The 17769-nt window shown below is 32.4% G+C and overlaps 1 protein-coding gene across 1 annotated transcript in view; it reads right to left on the reverse strand.

Annotated features, from left to right (window-relative positions):
- LOC134237808 (nck-associated protein 1-like) overlaps positions 1-12396 on the reverse strand; it is a 32049-nt gene extending 19653 nt beyond the window's left edge. Inside the window, exons 1-21 of the mRNA XM_062719954.1 lie at positions 12191-12396; positions 10838-10861; positions 9564-9674; positions 8525-8611; positions 8268-8324; positions 8020-8162; positions 7601-7691; positions 6978-7115; positions 6547-6595; positions 5709-5862; positions 4046-4108; positions 3696-3792; positions 3380-3545; positions 2958-3049; positions 2792-2812; positions 1924-2005; positions 1711-1769; positions 1447-1592; positions 1044-1176; positions 641-760; positions 240-382 (exon numbers count right to left, since the gene is read on the reverse strand). Of these exons, the coding sequence (XP_062575938.1) occupies positions 240-382; positions 641-760; positions 1044-1176; positions 1447-1592; positions 1711-1769; positions 1924-2005; positions 2792-2812; positions 2958-3049; positions 3380-3545; positions 3696-3792; positions 4046-4108; positions 5709-5862; positions 6547-6595; positions 6978-7115; positions 7601-7691; positions 8020-8162; positions 8268-8324; positions 8525-8611; positions 9564-9674; positions 10838-10861; positions 12191-12304 (2090 nt within the window). The 5' untranslated portion in view covers positions 12305-12396. The remainder of the gene's footprint in view (positions 1-239; positions 383-640; positions 761-1043; positions 1177-1446; positions 1593-1710; positions 1770-1923; positions 2006-2791; positions 2813-2957; positions 3050-3379; positions 3546-3695; positions 3793-4045; positions 4109-5708; positions 5863-6546; positions 6596-6977; positions 7116-7600; positions 7692-8019; positions 8163-8267; positions 8325-8524; positions 8612-9563; positions 9675-10837; positions 10862-12190) is intronic.
- Between the last annotated feature and the right edge of the window lie 5373 nt (positions 12397-17769).

A 17769-nucleotide genomic window follows, 5' to 3' on the forward strand; every position in this document is an offset into this window, starting at 1 on the left:
ACATACTTTGTTGTCCTACAACAGATACATGTATACTGAGTACTCATTTTTAAAGAAGAGACTTGAAGATCAATCATCGTGTTAATCTAATATAAATCACACATAAATATTGTTATATATCCTGTAAACCAATGTAATTTAATTAATAAGAGACGGTACAGAATATGCCTGGAAATTGGTGACAAGTTCATTAATTTTACATGAATTTATTTAACAGCACATCAGAACTGTCCCCATACCTTGTAAAGTTTTCCCGGTTTTTACGAGCACTCTCCATCCCTGGCTTCTCTTCCTCAGGGCCCTGGTTTTTCTTTTTGTCCTGTTTTTTCTTATGTTTGTTGGAACTCTGAAGGATACTGGCTGCACTGTGCTTTGGCAAAAGCTACAACCAGTACAATTTAAATATTAACGTACTTTCATAAACTGTCATCAAAAACATTTTTGGCTGGCTCTTTGTTTTCCTTTAATATTCAATGAATGCAAAAAGTCTAAATAAAACCAACTCCACTCACAGGACCACATTTTAAAATTGTCAAAAATTCATACCCGGTACATGGTTATAGTAGTTTAACAGCTCTACTCACAGAGTCTGACATAATTTTACCATCTTAAAAATCCTTTCAACCTAAATCCTAAATACCTTATAGTTCAGCATGCACTGTTCCTCGCAGATAGCTGTGATGACCTGGTTCACTTCATCAGACATTTCCTTCAGGAACCAGTGGGCGTACTGTACACTGGTGGTGCCGATAGAGTGGCGCTATTGAAAAAATCAAAACACATAAATGGCCCAGGAGTACATTATTTTGATCATATAATCTCTGCGACTGCCATGTTGATTACATGATTTGTTCTGTTTGCCAAGTAAGAATCTTTTTAGAGAGACAAAAGCAATGTCATTTTTTTAAAGTTTAGAAATAATGTGAAATATTAATATTAAATACAGCAATATACATGTAAATTTGTAAATTTGTCTTGGTTATGAATAAGAAATAAAAAGAATGTATCACAAAACTTTGGTGATATACAGTATATGCACTAACCTCTTCTGGGCAGAGTTCATGAGTGGCATTCATGAAATGTCCACATATGATGGGGAACACAATGCTGTAGCGGTGCTGTGCAGGAAACTCCATACACTGCTTAAACTGGTGCTCAAAAATCTGGGTGTAGAAGCTACAAAAGGAGGGGCATGATTTATTGATATTTACACAAATAACCTGTACTTATACTGTAAAACAAGTATAGAGCATAGACACTTTACATGTAATGCATTGAGGCTTACAGTAAAGTCATGTTCATTTCCATGACTTTAAAATGTAAAGGATTGTTAACTAAAAGGATATAACAAATTACACTTATAATGAAGCATAATTGTCCATCCCTGGCACTTTGCTATAAGTGTGTTTTACTGAAGTACAGTCAGTATTTCTTGTTAGTACTCACCAATAGATAGAAAGGTCTCCTGTTTCGTTCAGCAGTTCATCCAGGTAGTCCACCATTTTGGTGTGATAGATGATCATGTTGAGGTGTTTACCCAGGTCCTGATGGTCCCTCAGTACGAGGCCTGCCCGGGAGACTCCAGTGTAAGCCTGGGTGGAGAAGGAAAAAATGAAAACGGAAAACAAATGATTAATCCTAAACCTTGTTTTATTAATAGTTTGAATACTACATTTCTTATTCAAAATTCTTTTCAACTTTGAAGCTTACCTGCAATCTGAACCAATCCAATCTAATTCCACGCAAGTCAAAAACTTCATTGGCTTCAACTGGAAATCAGGAAACTTATTTAATTTCTAATTTTTTCCCCAAAATTGTGAAGTTTCCATTAAATGAAAAAAAAAATACAGGTAAGTTTACCTGTATCTTTAAAAAGGTAATTTTTTTTACAATCATAAATGAAAATTCTGTTTTAAATCTGACCTTGTTTGACAGATAATGCTGCTATGGTGTTGTACAGAGAAGATAAAATCACAGACTCATCCTCTGGACAGTGGGCCAAGTTCTGTAACAAACACAGATAATTAGCTTACTTTGTAATTAAAGATAATTTACAGAGATAAATGTAAAAGATCATCAGATCATCACATCATACCGAGTACAATGCTATTCAACCCTAGAAAGTAACGTAGCCATACATGAATATAAACACAATACATGTATGTGAAAGGCCCATTTTCAGCCAGATTTTTGGTTTTGTTTTGTTTCCGGTGTTCTAATAAATACAAATTCAAAATAGAATGCATTATCTTTACAAGGTCTAGAGACCAGGCAAAGTTTTGAGATAAATAGAAAGACTGATAAATTTTAAAAAACATCTCAAACATGCAATGTTCATTTGGAGTAAAATCATTTTAAAACATATCTATAGATGTATAAAGTTTCAAAGTTTCTTTGAGTTTTTATCTGTCCAGAAAAACCCCCCAATAAACACAGAGAGTAATGAAAAATAAAGATTTATAGCAGATATTCCTTTAAATATATATACATGTATATATAAAAGGACTCAATATTTTTATACAAATTGTAATACAACTGTACTGACAATCCGCTAGAATATGGAGATATGCCGATTTTTTTTTTTTTTGTACTATGATCTCATACAATTTCTTAAGCATCAGAGTAAACAGATGGTACATATATTTGTATATGGAATGCATAGCAAAAAATACTGTCATATTTCTTCAATAAATTCAGAATAACACATTAGTAAAGTTGGCAGCTCAGATTAGTAAAACTGTAACATTTTCTGTAAAAATAAATAAAGTAAATGCAGTGGCGAGAGTCTTACTTCCCATTCCTTTTTTACATCCTGTCGTTCAAAGAAATAGTTAATTAGTTTCATTCTTTAGGGTGGCATTTTGTTCTTTCATTATACACATACAACAGCTGCGGCAGAAAAATGAACAACTGAAATCAGACTTATTTACATTGAACATGACTAATTCTAGCCTTACCTGTATCAGTTGGTTTAGTAACACTGAGTCAAAACCCGCTAAATATTGTACATAGTAGCGCTGTACCACCTGGTTATATTTTCGAACCAAAGCTGAAAACAGGAAAAAAAAAAATTATAAGTACCTAAACATCAACAAATCAACATTTTAATGAAATTTATGAATAGTTTTCTTAAAATTACAAATACATTATCCCATATCAAAGGTATTATAAATCGTAAAGTCTATACATCATTTGCTTCTTTCCCAGAAATTTTAATAATACAAAATACTTTTCATATGTATTACATGTACTTATTTTTGCTTTGGCATATTCAAAATTAAGATTCAGAGAGCCAGGGAATCTTAAGAGTAATCAAGGGATACACTGTAATGTAATCAGTATTTACTTTTTGATCACAACTTTAAAAGTAAAATCTCACATTTCAATTCCTCCATGTTAAACAATAACTCTGGCAGCTGTCTATCTACAAAGTCCTCTTGTGACAGTTTCACATTGTGTCTCTTAGAGGGTGGATTATCAAAATGTCGCAGTAACCAATGGATTTCATCTCGAGCCACGGCCAGAGCTTGGAAGACGTACAGTCCCTACAGGATCACAAACAAGAAAATTTATATAGAACTTTAAGATATAACATTTGATAATTTTTCCTGACAAAGGATATTTCCATGATTTGTACTTTCACTTTACTGATGTGTACTTTTAATAAACTGAAGTGTACTTTCACTTTGAGATACCTTTGGTCCTAACAGTCCTGGCTGATCAGTGTAAATCAAGGCCAACTCTTTCAGAGCAGATCTCAGAAACTTTCTCCTTTCTCTGTGTATGCCAGGACTGAAGTGGAAACAAAACATGATACATTATCTTTGCATTGCATGTACATGTAATACATTCAGTTAAAGAAATGTGCAAAAATCAGTCATCTATGTTAACGATTTTTGGCATAATGGACATTTAATGAGGCTGAAATATACAAAATAGCACTGCTTTAGTACTACATGTCTAAATTTATGTAGTGTACAGCCTCCGTTGTATTTGATATCAATAGAAGACTGCTCATTTATATTGTGGCCATAATAACACTTACGCTGACTGTAGAGCTTGATGTTGTAGATCTCTGACTTCTGTTATCCTCTTGGACATGTTGTGTCTGAAAATGTGTATATGATAGTCATATCAAATAAGTCTACTTAATAGAAGTGCTAAATTAGTAGGTATATATTAAGATAAGTTGAAATACTAATCAATGCAACAACATTTGGAAAATATGTGTAATAGGCAGAGCCAGAAAACATTCTACAGTCTAAGAGTGTATATCATTAACATTCACAGTATCTTTTATGCATAGGGTAAAAAAGTTATTATTGTACTTCAATAAATTAACTTTGTTTGCAACACCTCATTTGGTTGGACAGGGCTCTCACACCACTTTTTGGGACTGGGGCCAGGGCCGTTCAAATTGGGAAAATTATCGTCATTTTGGGAAAAGTTGGATAACCAAAATTCATTTTAAAAAATCCTCAAAGAACTATATGCGGTATATTGCATATGTTTGCCCCCACAAAAGTCAAATTTTGAAAACTTCCTGATATGTGCTGAATTCAATAAATTGTACGAGAAATATAAGTTAACAGAAAATATTATAGTTCCAGAGCAGTGTATTCACAATTTCTGATTTTATGACGTCACAAACTAGTCCGATTTTATATCCTTTTTCAGAAAGAGAACAATTTAAGCTTTAAAATTTATAGAGCGCATGTGTGTTCAGGAACAATATTGACATATTTCATTGATATTATCATTCTACACATTATATCAAAATATTTATCCTGAACACACATGCGCTCGGTGAGGTATTTAAAATATCGAAGAAATATGTACATTTTTCTGCAAAATTCATAAAAAACTGAAATTTACGTCATATTTGTGACGTCATTACGTACATATGACGTCATTACTTATGAAATTATTCAGTGCTTTGAAGTCAGCATATACTCCCCTGTTTAAGGACTTAATTAAATATTACTCCGTCAAAGTTTGATTTTGGGGGGCAAATGTTGGTTAATACCGCATATAGTTCTTTTGCTTTTCTAGCATTTTGTCATCAATTTAACTCTGGTTTTCAATAAACAGTTAAACAGAACAAACATGGGTACGTAGGCTATTTATGAAAGTACATTTTCTTTGTCATAACTATCTTTGAGTGTTGATATTGCGGTTATCTGTCTTTCTGAGTGACAGTTGCTAGTCATATAGTCCCGAATTTCCTCGATCACATGGACAACTTTGCTTACCAATACAGCGCGAGACTGAACATGCCAAAGCGTGGGTATGTTTCTAGGTGCAGCTTACTAATGTTAAAATGAAATGTCTATTTTTGAAACCACAATGATGTTTTTTGTCGAAACTACATGACAAGATACTCTGCACTCTTAGTTAGTACACATTTTTGTAAAAACAATAACCTGGTTCCCCGAACCAGTTTACGAATGCATTTGGCGCGAACTAATAAAATAGTCGTTCAGTTTCACTTTCATTTGCAAGTGTGTTTTGTTTGGTTTTTTTTTGCGATTAAGTTTCATGGACTTTTATTTTTTAATTAATATTTTGCTATGGAAATTGGGAAATTTACACCTTTCTTTTGGGAAAAAAGGTACCTTTTTTGCATTGGGAACAGGGCGGAATATCGGCCCCAGATTTAGAGAATCGAGAGCCCTGTTGATCCAAAAAAAAATCTATAAATTAATTACCCCTTAAGCCCCTCAAAGAATGCGGTGATGTAGCTGTGGATGTGAAGAACTTCATCTCGACAGAGCTGTACAATGTAGCCTGACTGTAGAGCAGTCTTCCAGAGGTCCCACAACTGAGCCTCCTGTAGGTACTGGTGACACAGCAGCATAGAGACTGAAACATAGAGACATTGTCATATCACAGCAGCATAGAGACTGAAACATAGAGACATAGTCAAATCACACAGCATAGAGACAGAAATATAGAGTCATAAACAAATCACAGCAGCATAGAGACGGAAATATAGAGGCATAAACAAATCACAGCAGCATAGAGACGGAAATATAGAGGCATAAACAAATCACAGCAGCATAGAGACTGAAACATAGAGACATAGTCAAATCACAGAGCATAGAGACTGATAATAAAATATAGAGACATGGTCAGATCACAGAGCATAGACTGAAATACAGAGACATAGTCAGATCACATAGCAGCATAGAGACTGAAACATAGAGACACAGTTAAATCAAAGCAGCATAGAGACTGAAACATAGAGACATCGTCATATCACAGCAGCATAGAGACTGAAATATAGAGACAAAGTCAAATCACACAGCATAGAGGCTGAAACATAGAGACATATTCAAATTACAGAGGAGCTTAGAGACTACAAAAATAAAACAGAGACACAGTCAAATAACACAGCAGCATAGAGACTGATAATAAAACATGGTCAGATCAGACAGCATCATAGAGACTGCAAAAATATAATATAGAGACATGGTCAAAAATGTGACAGCATAGGAACTGCAAAAATTTCCCTGCATACAGTAATTGAGACAATGTGGTACTTACAAATAATCCATCTCTCCATGGCATCAACAGACAGATATTCACATTGTACCTAGGAAGAAAATGAAAGCTAAGTTATTTCAGAAGAAGAAAAAAAGAATCATTTTATTTTACTTTCATGTACATATCTACATTTCTACATTTATTGTCATATCTATGTACCTGGTAGATTTCTTTGAAGCTAAATCTATAAATCTATTTTGTTTGATGTCCCTTTTGAGAATTTTTCACTCATATTTAGATCCCCACTGCTGGTGGAAGATTGCAAATTGTAGATATATACTCCACACTCAAGGCCATTAAATAGTGAAGGATCTTTTTTGTCTCAGCACCTTTTCATCTCAGGACCACAGCTTCATCTAAAGGACCAGCTCTCCACATCTCTATGGCTCTGGAGAAATTTTACAAATTTTCTAATAATACTAACAACATACCATGTCAGTGTTTGGAACATTCATGATTTTGGGTGGCTCTGCCAATAAACTGAGGAAACCTGTAGCTCTCATCTGGTCTGCTGGCAGATTCCTCTTTGGGTAAATCTTGTGTAGAGACATAATGGCTGGAACCAACACCTAACCATAACAAAGAATACAATAAAACTGGATATTTAGAATATTCTGTATCTTGAGATTAAATGGAACATAAAACATGGTCCAATGACCACAAAGAATCAATGGAATAACCTTAGCCCTGGTTTTCTCAAAAATGACTTTCTTAGTCTATCATACTCAAAGATTGCTGTGGATAACTTTTTTTAGGTATAAATTTCAAATTTTATCTCAAAAAGCTCTAGACATAACTAATAAAAATTTATATAAAAGCATTTAATATTAGAAAGAGACATGCTGACATCTTATATCTGTGAGACTATTGGAAAATGTCAGGATATCAAGAGTGCTAACAGACTTTGATCAGAAAAGCTTACTTATAGTTACTTATAGTTCAGACAAACTTTTAAAAATAAATGGAGCTAATATGCCCCCCCCCCCCCCAAAAAAAATATTCAGATGAACTTATAATGAACCAAGATTTAATTTAGTAGACTGATTTGGCTTACCCTAGAGTGAGGTACAAACTCCTCAGAGAGTTTTCTAAGAGGAATATCATAGTCAATCACCATCTGTCCCAGCCGAGGAAAGGAGGGATCACTGGAAATAATTAAATCTTAGTAACTAAATTTACACAAACAAAAGATGCATTAAGTCTCTAAGAAATAAGAGTATTAAAAGTATCAGTATACATGTATATAGCAGTAATCCTTGATTCTGCATTTTCACATTTTTTTTTTAATTAGGCGTTTCAGTCTACCAAATTTGGTATGATCCTGTGTGTTCATTAATTACACAGTAACAAATGTCTTTTGTGCCCCCCCCCTCCAAAAAAAAAATCTTTTGCATAGACTGCTGCTTTCTCTTTTGGAATAGTTCATATTTTTAAACATTTATGAAAATTTGGGACAAAAACTGATTCCCTCACCTTGAAGCATGGAGATACTCGTAAGCCACATTGTACAGAGACAGCACTACTCTTCTATCCTCCACGCGGGACACCAGAATCATGATGGACACATAGGTCGAAATTAGGTTCAGATAGTTCAGGGTCAGGTCATAGTTCAAGGTCTACCAAAGCATAAATATAACACAACTCAACAAGTTGTACATCTCTGCATATACAAGGTATGATTTTAATACAGTCCAATTTAATACATTTATTTAGGTACTTACAATGTCCATATGAACTTGACAGGCATCAATCGTAGTCAGCAAATCAACGACATGATCCTGAAAACAAAATAAGATGGAGGTAACTTGTAAAATTCTTTTTTTTTATATGATAAAAGAGAAATAGTTTTTAGATTACATTTGTTCAATTCTTTGGAACAGACTTAACTCTTATGCATCAAAGGTTCATCTAGAATGATTAAAAGAAACACAATTTTCTTAAAGTTTTGCCATAGTTTTTGAAACTGATTTAAACCAACCTTGAAGTCCATGATGTCCACAAAAGTGAAATAGTATAGAGACAGGGACTTCACGACATCCTGTTTGATGTTGTTGATCACTTGGAGCTACAATCACGAGTTGACAAGAATAAATGCAAAATCATGGCATGAGAGTTTGAACACACATGCACAAAAATACTATTTCTCAAAAGGCTATAACTCTGCTACAAATCACTTTCTACACCTTTTAAAATTAAATTTTATAAACAAAATATCATCATATCATTGTTGATTTATCATAAAACTCATAATCTTCAATACACACTATATTCTGAATTTCAGTAACGAGAGTGAACTGAATACATTGTACATTAAAAATTGAAACTGTCAATATAAAACATCTGATATTTTAGCACCAAGAATGTTCAAGTGTATCCATGCAAATGTTCAAATGCAAATTAGAAACAAAGAATTACACTGTGAACTTATAAATTTTGGCAGTAAGAAAAATAAAATTCCCCTTTTTAAACCTGTACAATACTTTATGCACATTTAATAACAGTGATTTAAAATGTTTCAAGCAGAGCAGAAAATGCTAAAACATGTTAAGCCTCTTACTATTGGTACTACCTGTTCCAGGAAAAACTCTATTAAGATGACATTTACTTTCATCATGTTTTTAAAATAACCATGCCATATATCTTATCAAAAGAAGGTGTACTATAAAATTTTCAAGCAGAGGTATAAATATTTCTTTTGATTAACTTCCATGACTTTATTGCATGCAGGCTGTTTAGTAGTTACTGTTAGTTTTACAAATAATGTAATGCTAGAAACTTGACATACATGTACTATTAATATGCATTCTGAATGCTGAAGAATCATAATTTGGTTTGCAATTTATTCATGGGCAGCAAGAGAACAGGTGAACATACTTGTAACATGTGCAATGGTGAGAAAGTTAAGAAAAATTGGAGATGTCATTTGTATACTTTAAGTGTACGTTTTAAGATGAGGAAAATATAACAGCTCTAAAGAACGGAACATGCTGCAGGCATCCTTGCACTTAGTGACTTACGGCCCCAGCATGGTTGTCTATGTTGGGAAATTTCTTGAGTAGATATTTGAAGGCCGACTCCAAACTTTTATCAGAGAGAAACGGTGGTTTGCTGTCGGTGTTCGTAAGCATCTTTAAACCGAAAAGAAATACAGAAAACACAGTTAAAACACACTCTGAAAACCTTGTCGACTTACTGTGGTAGATTTGCTGTCTGGGTGGGGAAATCGTCTCATTAGGTATCTGTAAACTGGTTCATATGTTTTATCAGTAAGAAAACCTGGCTTGTTAGCGGGATTTCCAAGCATCTTAAAAAGACGAAAAACAAATACATGGTGATTTATTTCACGACATAACATAAATTCTATAACATTTACACTCTATGATTTGTTAGTTATATACACATAATATTATTGGTTATATAGAATAGACATTTCTTAAGTACTATACAAAATATAGATTTAACATTGTGACATTCTTTCAGTAGGGTACCAGTTCATATTCTGCAACTCAGTGACATTTTGCAGCATCTAGAACACAAATATCGGTACATGTATATGCAGCAAATAAACAAATTACTAGATGAAATAAAAACAATCCTATGCAGAATCAATTAAATTTCAAATGTAGAATAATATGAAAAATGAAGTAAAATCTGGTAGATTGAAAATCTTCATATATTGGAAAAAACTTCAAGGAATTAGGAATTCAATGCAATATATTGAAATTATGGAATTTGGACTTTGGAAGCATCATTCTTGTGCACTCAGCAAGGATTCAACCTGGGTGATTTGTAAAGCTTGGTTTGCATATGTACTGGATTTAAAGGAAAAGGGATATGCACAGTCTAAAATTAACCATGATTAACTGCAAACTTTTTTTCATATTTTAGAAATTAATCATTATAATGTTTTTACTAGTTTTTACTTAACATCCACTGTCCTAAATAAGGGATCACATTATTTAATGATTTTCAACTTTAAAAAAATAGTACATATTAAATTCTAATATTCATATTCTCCAAGTAACTTTCTACTTCTATTGCCAAAATTTATCATTTACCAGTATGTCAAATAATTTGACTTTCAATGTAAAATTAATCAACTCATATACATGCTGCTGTGACTTAAATTAGTAAATTCTGCAGCTTGTGTGAAACTCAAATGGCAGCCTATTTTCTTCTTTTAAACATTTAAAAATCTGAAAGGAAAAATTTTTTCAAAAAAAAAAAAAAAAATCCAAAGAAAATATTCAATTAGTTCATGCAAGTAAACCAAAATGAGGAGAGATAGAACCTTCTTTTTGTTGGTAGAGTATATCTGAAAATAAAAAACATCACACAGAGTAATGCTTGTCTAATGACTGGAAGAGGTCTTCTACAAAATAAATGCACATTACATTTTTCAATTAAATATCTAATTACCATGATTACTGTAATAATGTATATGTATATTTTTTCATATGGATAACTTTTCTTTTTAAAAGGAAAAAAAAAAACATTCATTCATCAAGCACTTTCAAAATGAAGAAATCAAATTGAATGGACATGAATTTTGGCCAGTTCTATACACATTGATGTTTACATGAAGCAAAAATGAAGGAAAAATTCAATAAGTACATGAGAAAGGAATATCAATTTTAATGCATGAATAAAAAAAAAAATTGAACAGTCACAAAAAAACTCAAGAAACTAATCACTGACAGGACACGGGAAGGACTTTATGCTAGTTAATAGAGATCGAGCCATCACGGAAAATAGGACAATCGTACTTACCGACATCTGCAATGGCAGGGGAGATAAGTCAGTATTAATTCTTAGCCAGTACCAAAAAATGATTTTCATTTAATAATTAATTCAACATTAAATTTCAATTATAACTTCAACAAATGACGATTTGAAACGTTGTTACAATAATGATTAGTCTTTATATTTAAGGTAAATGTACACTAAGTTGGCATATTTTATGTCTCAAATTAAGCTACAAGCTATTTTTTTAAATTTAATAAATGGAATCAGCTGATTGATCAAACAAAGTTTTGCCATTTGTCAGAAAAAAAATCCACCCGGGGATAATTTGAATGGGATTTTCGGGTTACAGGAAACAAACATATTTTTTTTTTAGGCCTTATCATTATGATAGTGGAAAGCTCTCTCAAAGAATAAGTTTATGTCCCAACAAACTCATCAATTTAAAACATGTGCAAAACCTGTATCTAAAAAACTTGTATTCCATGATTTTGCCTGAAAAAAAAATTCTATAGCCTTCAGTCTATACACAGCAAATTACATGTGTGGTTTGACGCGCCTGATATAAGCTGAATAAATAGCTGCGCTTGCCCAAATGGTTGCACCCTCAACATATCATTTTGTGATATAGGTGATTTTAAAAATGGTGTGAATGTGATAAAAAGATTTTCTTGAGTTCAATAGAGTTATTTATATGTATAGTAAGGGGATATATATAATCCACATGATCAATGTTTAGATACCATAAAACCAATTTTATACACCATTTTATTTCCAATGTTTACGAATATTGTAGTTTTCCTAAAGGTTAAGATCTAATTACATGATTAAAAATTTGCTTTAGATCGATGATCATTCTTAAAATACTTAAAACATAATTAAGAGGAAATTCGAGTCCAACTGACCACACCTTTTTGATGTTGTATATTCTTGTCAGCATGCCCCTTCCTCTGTCATTTAGGATCGTCAACTTCTCCGCCAACTTTTGTTGGCTGGGTACCATCGCACGAGACATCTTGTCTTTTCTAAGTTTGTAAAAACAAAAAATAAAAATGTCACAATGTTTTCATCCTCATTCTATTTTTGTACACTTCCTGCAAATTTTACTTCCGGTTCTTCACCATTAAGATCAGTCTAAAATACGCAAAGGAAGAGATTCTAAATAGGACTTTCGAAAAAAACGCCAATATCTTAAAAATTATTGCAAAAATACAATATACTCTTCCAAAATATTCTGTTTAAGATACAATAAAATTATAGCAAGGGAATATTAATATTAATTATCATGAAAATATTAACAAAAAATTGAACCCGATCTAAAATTTTCATGCTTTTCAAGGAAACCAAACCATCTTAAATTTGAAAGCTTTTTAATTTTCTCCTATATAAAAACAAATATTATCATGGTTTCAAATTTTCTACCTTTGTTTTGATGTATAGTAATAGCAGGGGGGATGAGGGGATACCTCAAAGCTTAAAAATTATAAATGAATATGTTGTCAGTGTACGAACTATAAATCCAATTACATTCAATAAGGCAATTCATAACTTTGCTTCAATGAGATGAATATTTGTTCTTTGTGAAAACCTATTACATTGCCTGGTACTTCTCACTGCATGTAACTTTCACTTTAGCTATCAATTTCAATCACACATTTTTTCTTCTTTCAAATATACATGTATATGCATGTGTATGTTCTGTTCATGTGAGGTTTGTAAATCAAAATTTTGTAGAACTATATAGGCATTGTTTGGCAATAAATAAATGGGACAAACCAGTGGAAATTTTTTGTGAATATATTTGTTGATTTAAAGGGATCAAGAACAATCTTCCCCTTACTCTCGAGTCTCATTCTTTTCTCCTGAGAGCTGACATATTGTCTAGAAATAAATATGTGAAAAACAACAGGTCAAAAAAATTAATTAAAACACACACATCAAACTTTAAAAATGTAGTTTTATTTCATTCTATACATGTATCACATATAAAAGGTTTTTGTCTGCCTACACGAATTCATCCATCTCAATAAGTTACAGTTATAAGTATTTTACAAATAATTGGTGATTATTGAGTCTTGTTCCAGGAAACACATCATGACAGTGAATTCATGTTATTTATAAATTAACACATCTTCAACAGATATCAAACAGTAGAATTTTGAAATAAAATATTGATAAAAGGCTGAATTGACATACCGGGTATATCAAATGGGTTTAGATTACATGAAGTTAAAAATGTTAATGGTATAATACTTGTTTTTAAGTTTTTACACTGGTTCACTTTACATAAAAAAGTATCAATGTAATTTAACTTTACAGACAGCATTAAAAAATTCTCACATGCATGTCCTACATGTATCTATTAAGTTAACAGAACAAAGGAAAAACCCACTTGACCATGATTAAAGAAAAAATTAAGATATTCAAAAATATTCAAAATAAAAGAAATCCTACAAAAGAAGGGAAAATAAGGCCTATTTTAAGGAGATTTTTAAAGTTTACTTTTAATTCTTTTCAAAATTATCATATAAACTAAATGCAAAAAAATAAATGCAGATTAAAATTGACAAAGTTATCAACAAAATTAACATGCCCCAACCACACCTTTGCCTCACAAAAAAATACACTAGTTTGTATAATCTATGTGTACATATATGTACATTTAAGTGCAAATCCTTTCTTGTTGTGATTAAATTATTATTAAATGTAGAATTACAAACAAACTCCCATCACTCAGAAGATGCATCAACAACTTTGCACATGATAATAAAATAACAAAACATTCATACTCAGCATTTGAAAGAAAAATATGATGTGACCTTTTTCTTGAATAACAACCTTAAAGCTAACAAATTAACAAAAAATAGTCTAAACAGTTAATACATATATAGATGACCAATATAAATTTCTGAATGGACTACCTTCTTTTTCTAAAATGCAGCCATTTCAAATACACTGATATAAAAAAATTGAAATTTTTAGAAATTCAATATACGTAATTTGATTTTTTTTCTCTATTGAATAAATTAAGGGTTATAATTATATGACAACACTGGGTTAAGAGAAAAGATGTCCAATTTAAAAAGGGAGCATGACAATTTTTTTTCAGCTTTAATTAAAAAAGTCTCATCACTCATGTGAGACTTCCATAAATTTTGAAATTATTAAACAATGATACAAGTACCGGTACATATACTACACTATGGAAAGAAAATTACTGAATAGAAATTATTCTAAAAACCCTGTCCATATAAAAGAAAAAAATACGTAAATTCCACATCCCAATTAAGATACAATTTTTTTTATTAATGAAGAAAAATACGAGATAAAAGTTAAGCTGACTGAAATTGAAAATGACCACTTCTCTTCTAAAAACTTATTAAATGCACATCTAACAATAACGCATGATAAAAAAAAATGCAGAGGTAAGTTATTGCACAATTATTAAACAAACATCAACAATTTTTGTCATTCTGAGGAACTACACAAATACTCGTACAAATGTACTTTTATCAGTACAAACATGTAATGTTATAAACTAAATTCAAAAATGATATAGCTAATTTGATGAAATATAATATGATGAACTACACAATATTTAACATCCAGAAAATTTAATTTAAAACTTGGTTTACAATTTTATCTTCTGAAATTTTGTACACTGCTATTAATAAACTTTCAGCAAGTACATAAAAGGTATCCATACTTCAATTTTTGTATTAATATTAATGATTATTCAAAAACATACTCTCAGTTGGCACAATAATTACATGTGTCATTAGTCAAGTGAAGTAAGTAAATATATACATGAATGCATGTATATTAAATGTATTTTTTACATTATTTATACAAAATGCACCTTTGTTCATAAATCAGACCCATCTGTATTAAATGAGGTCTATGGTCTACAAAGCTCACCTGACTTCCTAACATAAGTCACAGACATTTATAAACTTTTCAATAATATTTTTAAGATGACATATCTAATAACCTGTTAAATTAGTTAGCAATTTTTTCACATGCTCTTTCAAATTCTAGTATGTTTTATCTAAAATTACTTGCGAAAACTTTGAAATATGAAAGCACTGAGCACATTGGGGAAAAAATCTGAAAGTTTACTAACAAAAACATTTGAACTAGAATCTACACTACCTTAATGATTCCATATAAATATCACTAATCATGGCTTTGAAGTACTTGAAAAGAAGATTTTAAATATATTGGTTTCCCAATATATCCCTATGTAAAACTTGGGTCGGCCATTTTGGCCCCACCCTAGCCCCAGGGGTCATCATTTGAACAAACCTGAATCTACACTACCTATGGATAATTTCACATGAGTTTTATCTATCCTCTCTCAATGGTTCTTGAGAAGAAGATTTTTAAAAGATTTTTCCTATATCTTTCTATGTAAAACTTGGGTTGGCCATTTCGGCCCCGCCCTAGCCCCGGGGGTCATGATTTGAACAAATTTGAATCTACACTACCTCAGGATGATTCCACATGAGTTTTATTTTTCCTGGCCCAGTGGTTCTGGAGAAGAAGATTTTTTAAGATTTTTCCTATATATTCCTATGTAAAACTTGGGTCGGCCATTGTGGCCCCACCCAGCGTTTTCAGTAACTATTTTAAAAGCCATACCATAAGCCAAAATTGGAGGCTGCTGTTTTCTAGAAACTTTCACTTTGAAAACAGTAATAGCTGCATGTTCTTCAATCTTTACTAAATGATTTACATTGTATGTCAAAGTGGTGAAGAATAGCTGTATTTTTCAAAAAAGAAATGAATACCCTACACATGAAAAAGGAAGTCTACCCCACTGAGAGGACAGATTTTGATCAGAAAAATTACTAAAATCTTTGGCTACATTGAGCTAACAATGGCATTTTGAGATCTGCTTTTACAGATGATATTACTGTATCTATATGAACAAGAGGCCCACGGGCCTTATAGGTCACCTGAGTATCGTGCAACAACTTTCAAACAATTAAAATTGGTTCGTGTTTCAAACCAGAGGCCATGAAATTCACAATTCACAATTTTGAAAGAGGCACCATTGCTTATCATAATTATAAACTTAGCATGCTTACTCCATTTACCTAATACCCAGATGTAGATCAGAGTAACAAAGAGAAAATGCACTTCCACTTTATAACTAGTTGTGCACCTCACCCTAAAGGAACCACTGACCCTGGGGCCACATATTTCAAAATTTTGCAAATTTTATCAGAAAATGGTTGATTAATACTAAAGAGCAGATTTCAAAGCATTAATTTATTTTCAGACTATGAACACCCCCCCCCCCCCCGACCCAGGGGGCATAAAAAATAACAATTTTGCTAGATGCACCTTTCTTCATCATAAATATATATACTTGGATCATTGGCATAAAACCCAGGAGCAAAGGAAAAGATTTTCAAAGAATTAATGCATTTTCACTATATAATCAATAGAGCCTCGCCCTAATACCAGAACCCCTGACCCTGGGGCCATAAAATTCACAATTTTGGAAGTGGCACTCTTGCTCATCATAACTATGTGTTTAGTTAGTTCATTTAATACCCAGAAGCAGAGAAGAAGATTTTCAAAGAATAAATGCATTTTCACTATATGATCAATAGAGCCCCGCCCTAACACCAGAACCCCTGACCCTGGGGCAATAAAATTCACAATTTTGGAAGAGGCACTCTTGCTCAACATAACTATGTGTTTAGTTAGTTCATTTAATACCCAGAAGCAGAGAAGAAGATTTTCAAAGAATTAATGCATTTTCACTATATGATCAATAGAGCCCCGCCCTAACACCAGAACCCCTGACCCTGGGGCAATAAAATTCACAATTTTGGAAGAGGCACTCTTGCTCAACATAACTATGTGTTTAGTTAGTTCATTTAATACCCAGAAGCAGAGAAGAAGATTTTCAAAGAATAAATGCATTTTCACTATATGATCAATAGAGCCCCGCCCTAACACCAGAACCCCTGACCCTGGGGCCATAAAATTCATAATTTTGGAAGAGGCACTCTTGCTCAACATAACTATGTGTTTAGTTAGTTCATTTAATACCCAGAAGCAGAGAAGAAGATTTTCAAAGAATAAATGCATTTTCACTATATGATCAATAGAGCCCTGCCCTAACACCAGAACCCCTGACCCTGGGGCAATAAAATTCCCAATTTTGGAAGAGACACTCTTGCTCAACATAACTATGTAATTAGTTAGTTTACTTAATACCCAAGAGCAGAGAAGAAGATTTTCAAAGAAATAATTCATTTTCACTATATACTCTATATAGCCCCGCCCTAGCACAAAAACCCCTGACCCTGGGGCCATGAATTTCACAATTTTGGTAGAGGACTCAATGCTCATTACATTCATGCCAACAGTTTGCCTGCTTGATGTCCAGGAGTAAAGAAGAAGATTTTTAAAGATTGCAATAATTTTGGTGGTTTTGGCCCCACCCCTCAGGCCCCAGGGGGG

This window comes from Saccostrea cucullata, unplaced genomic scaffold, assembly GCF_032062105.1.
Source record: "Saccostrea cucullata isolate Sc308-1 unplaced genomic scaffold, CSIRO_AGI_Scuc_v1 ctg454, whole genome shotgun sequence".
Lineage (NCBI taxonomy): Eukaryota > Metazoa > Mollusca > Bivalvia > Ostreida > Ostreidae > Saccostrea > Saccostrea cuccullata.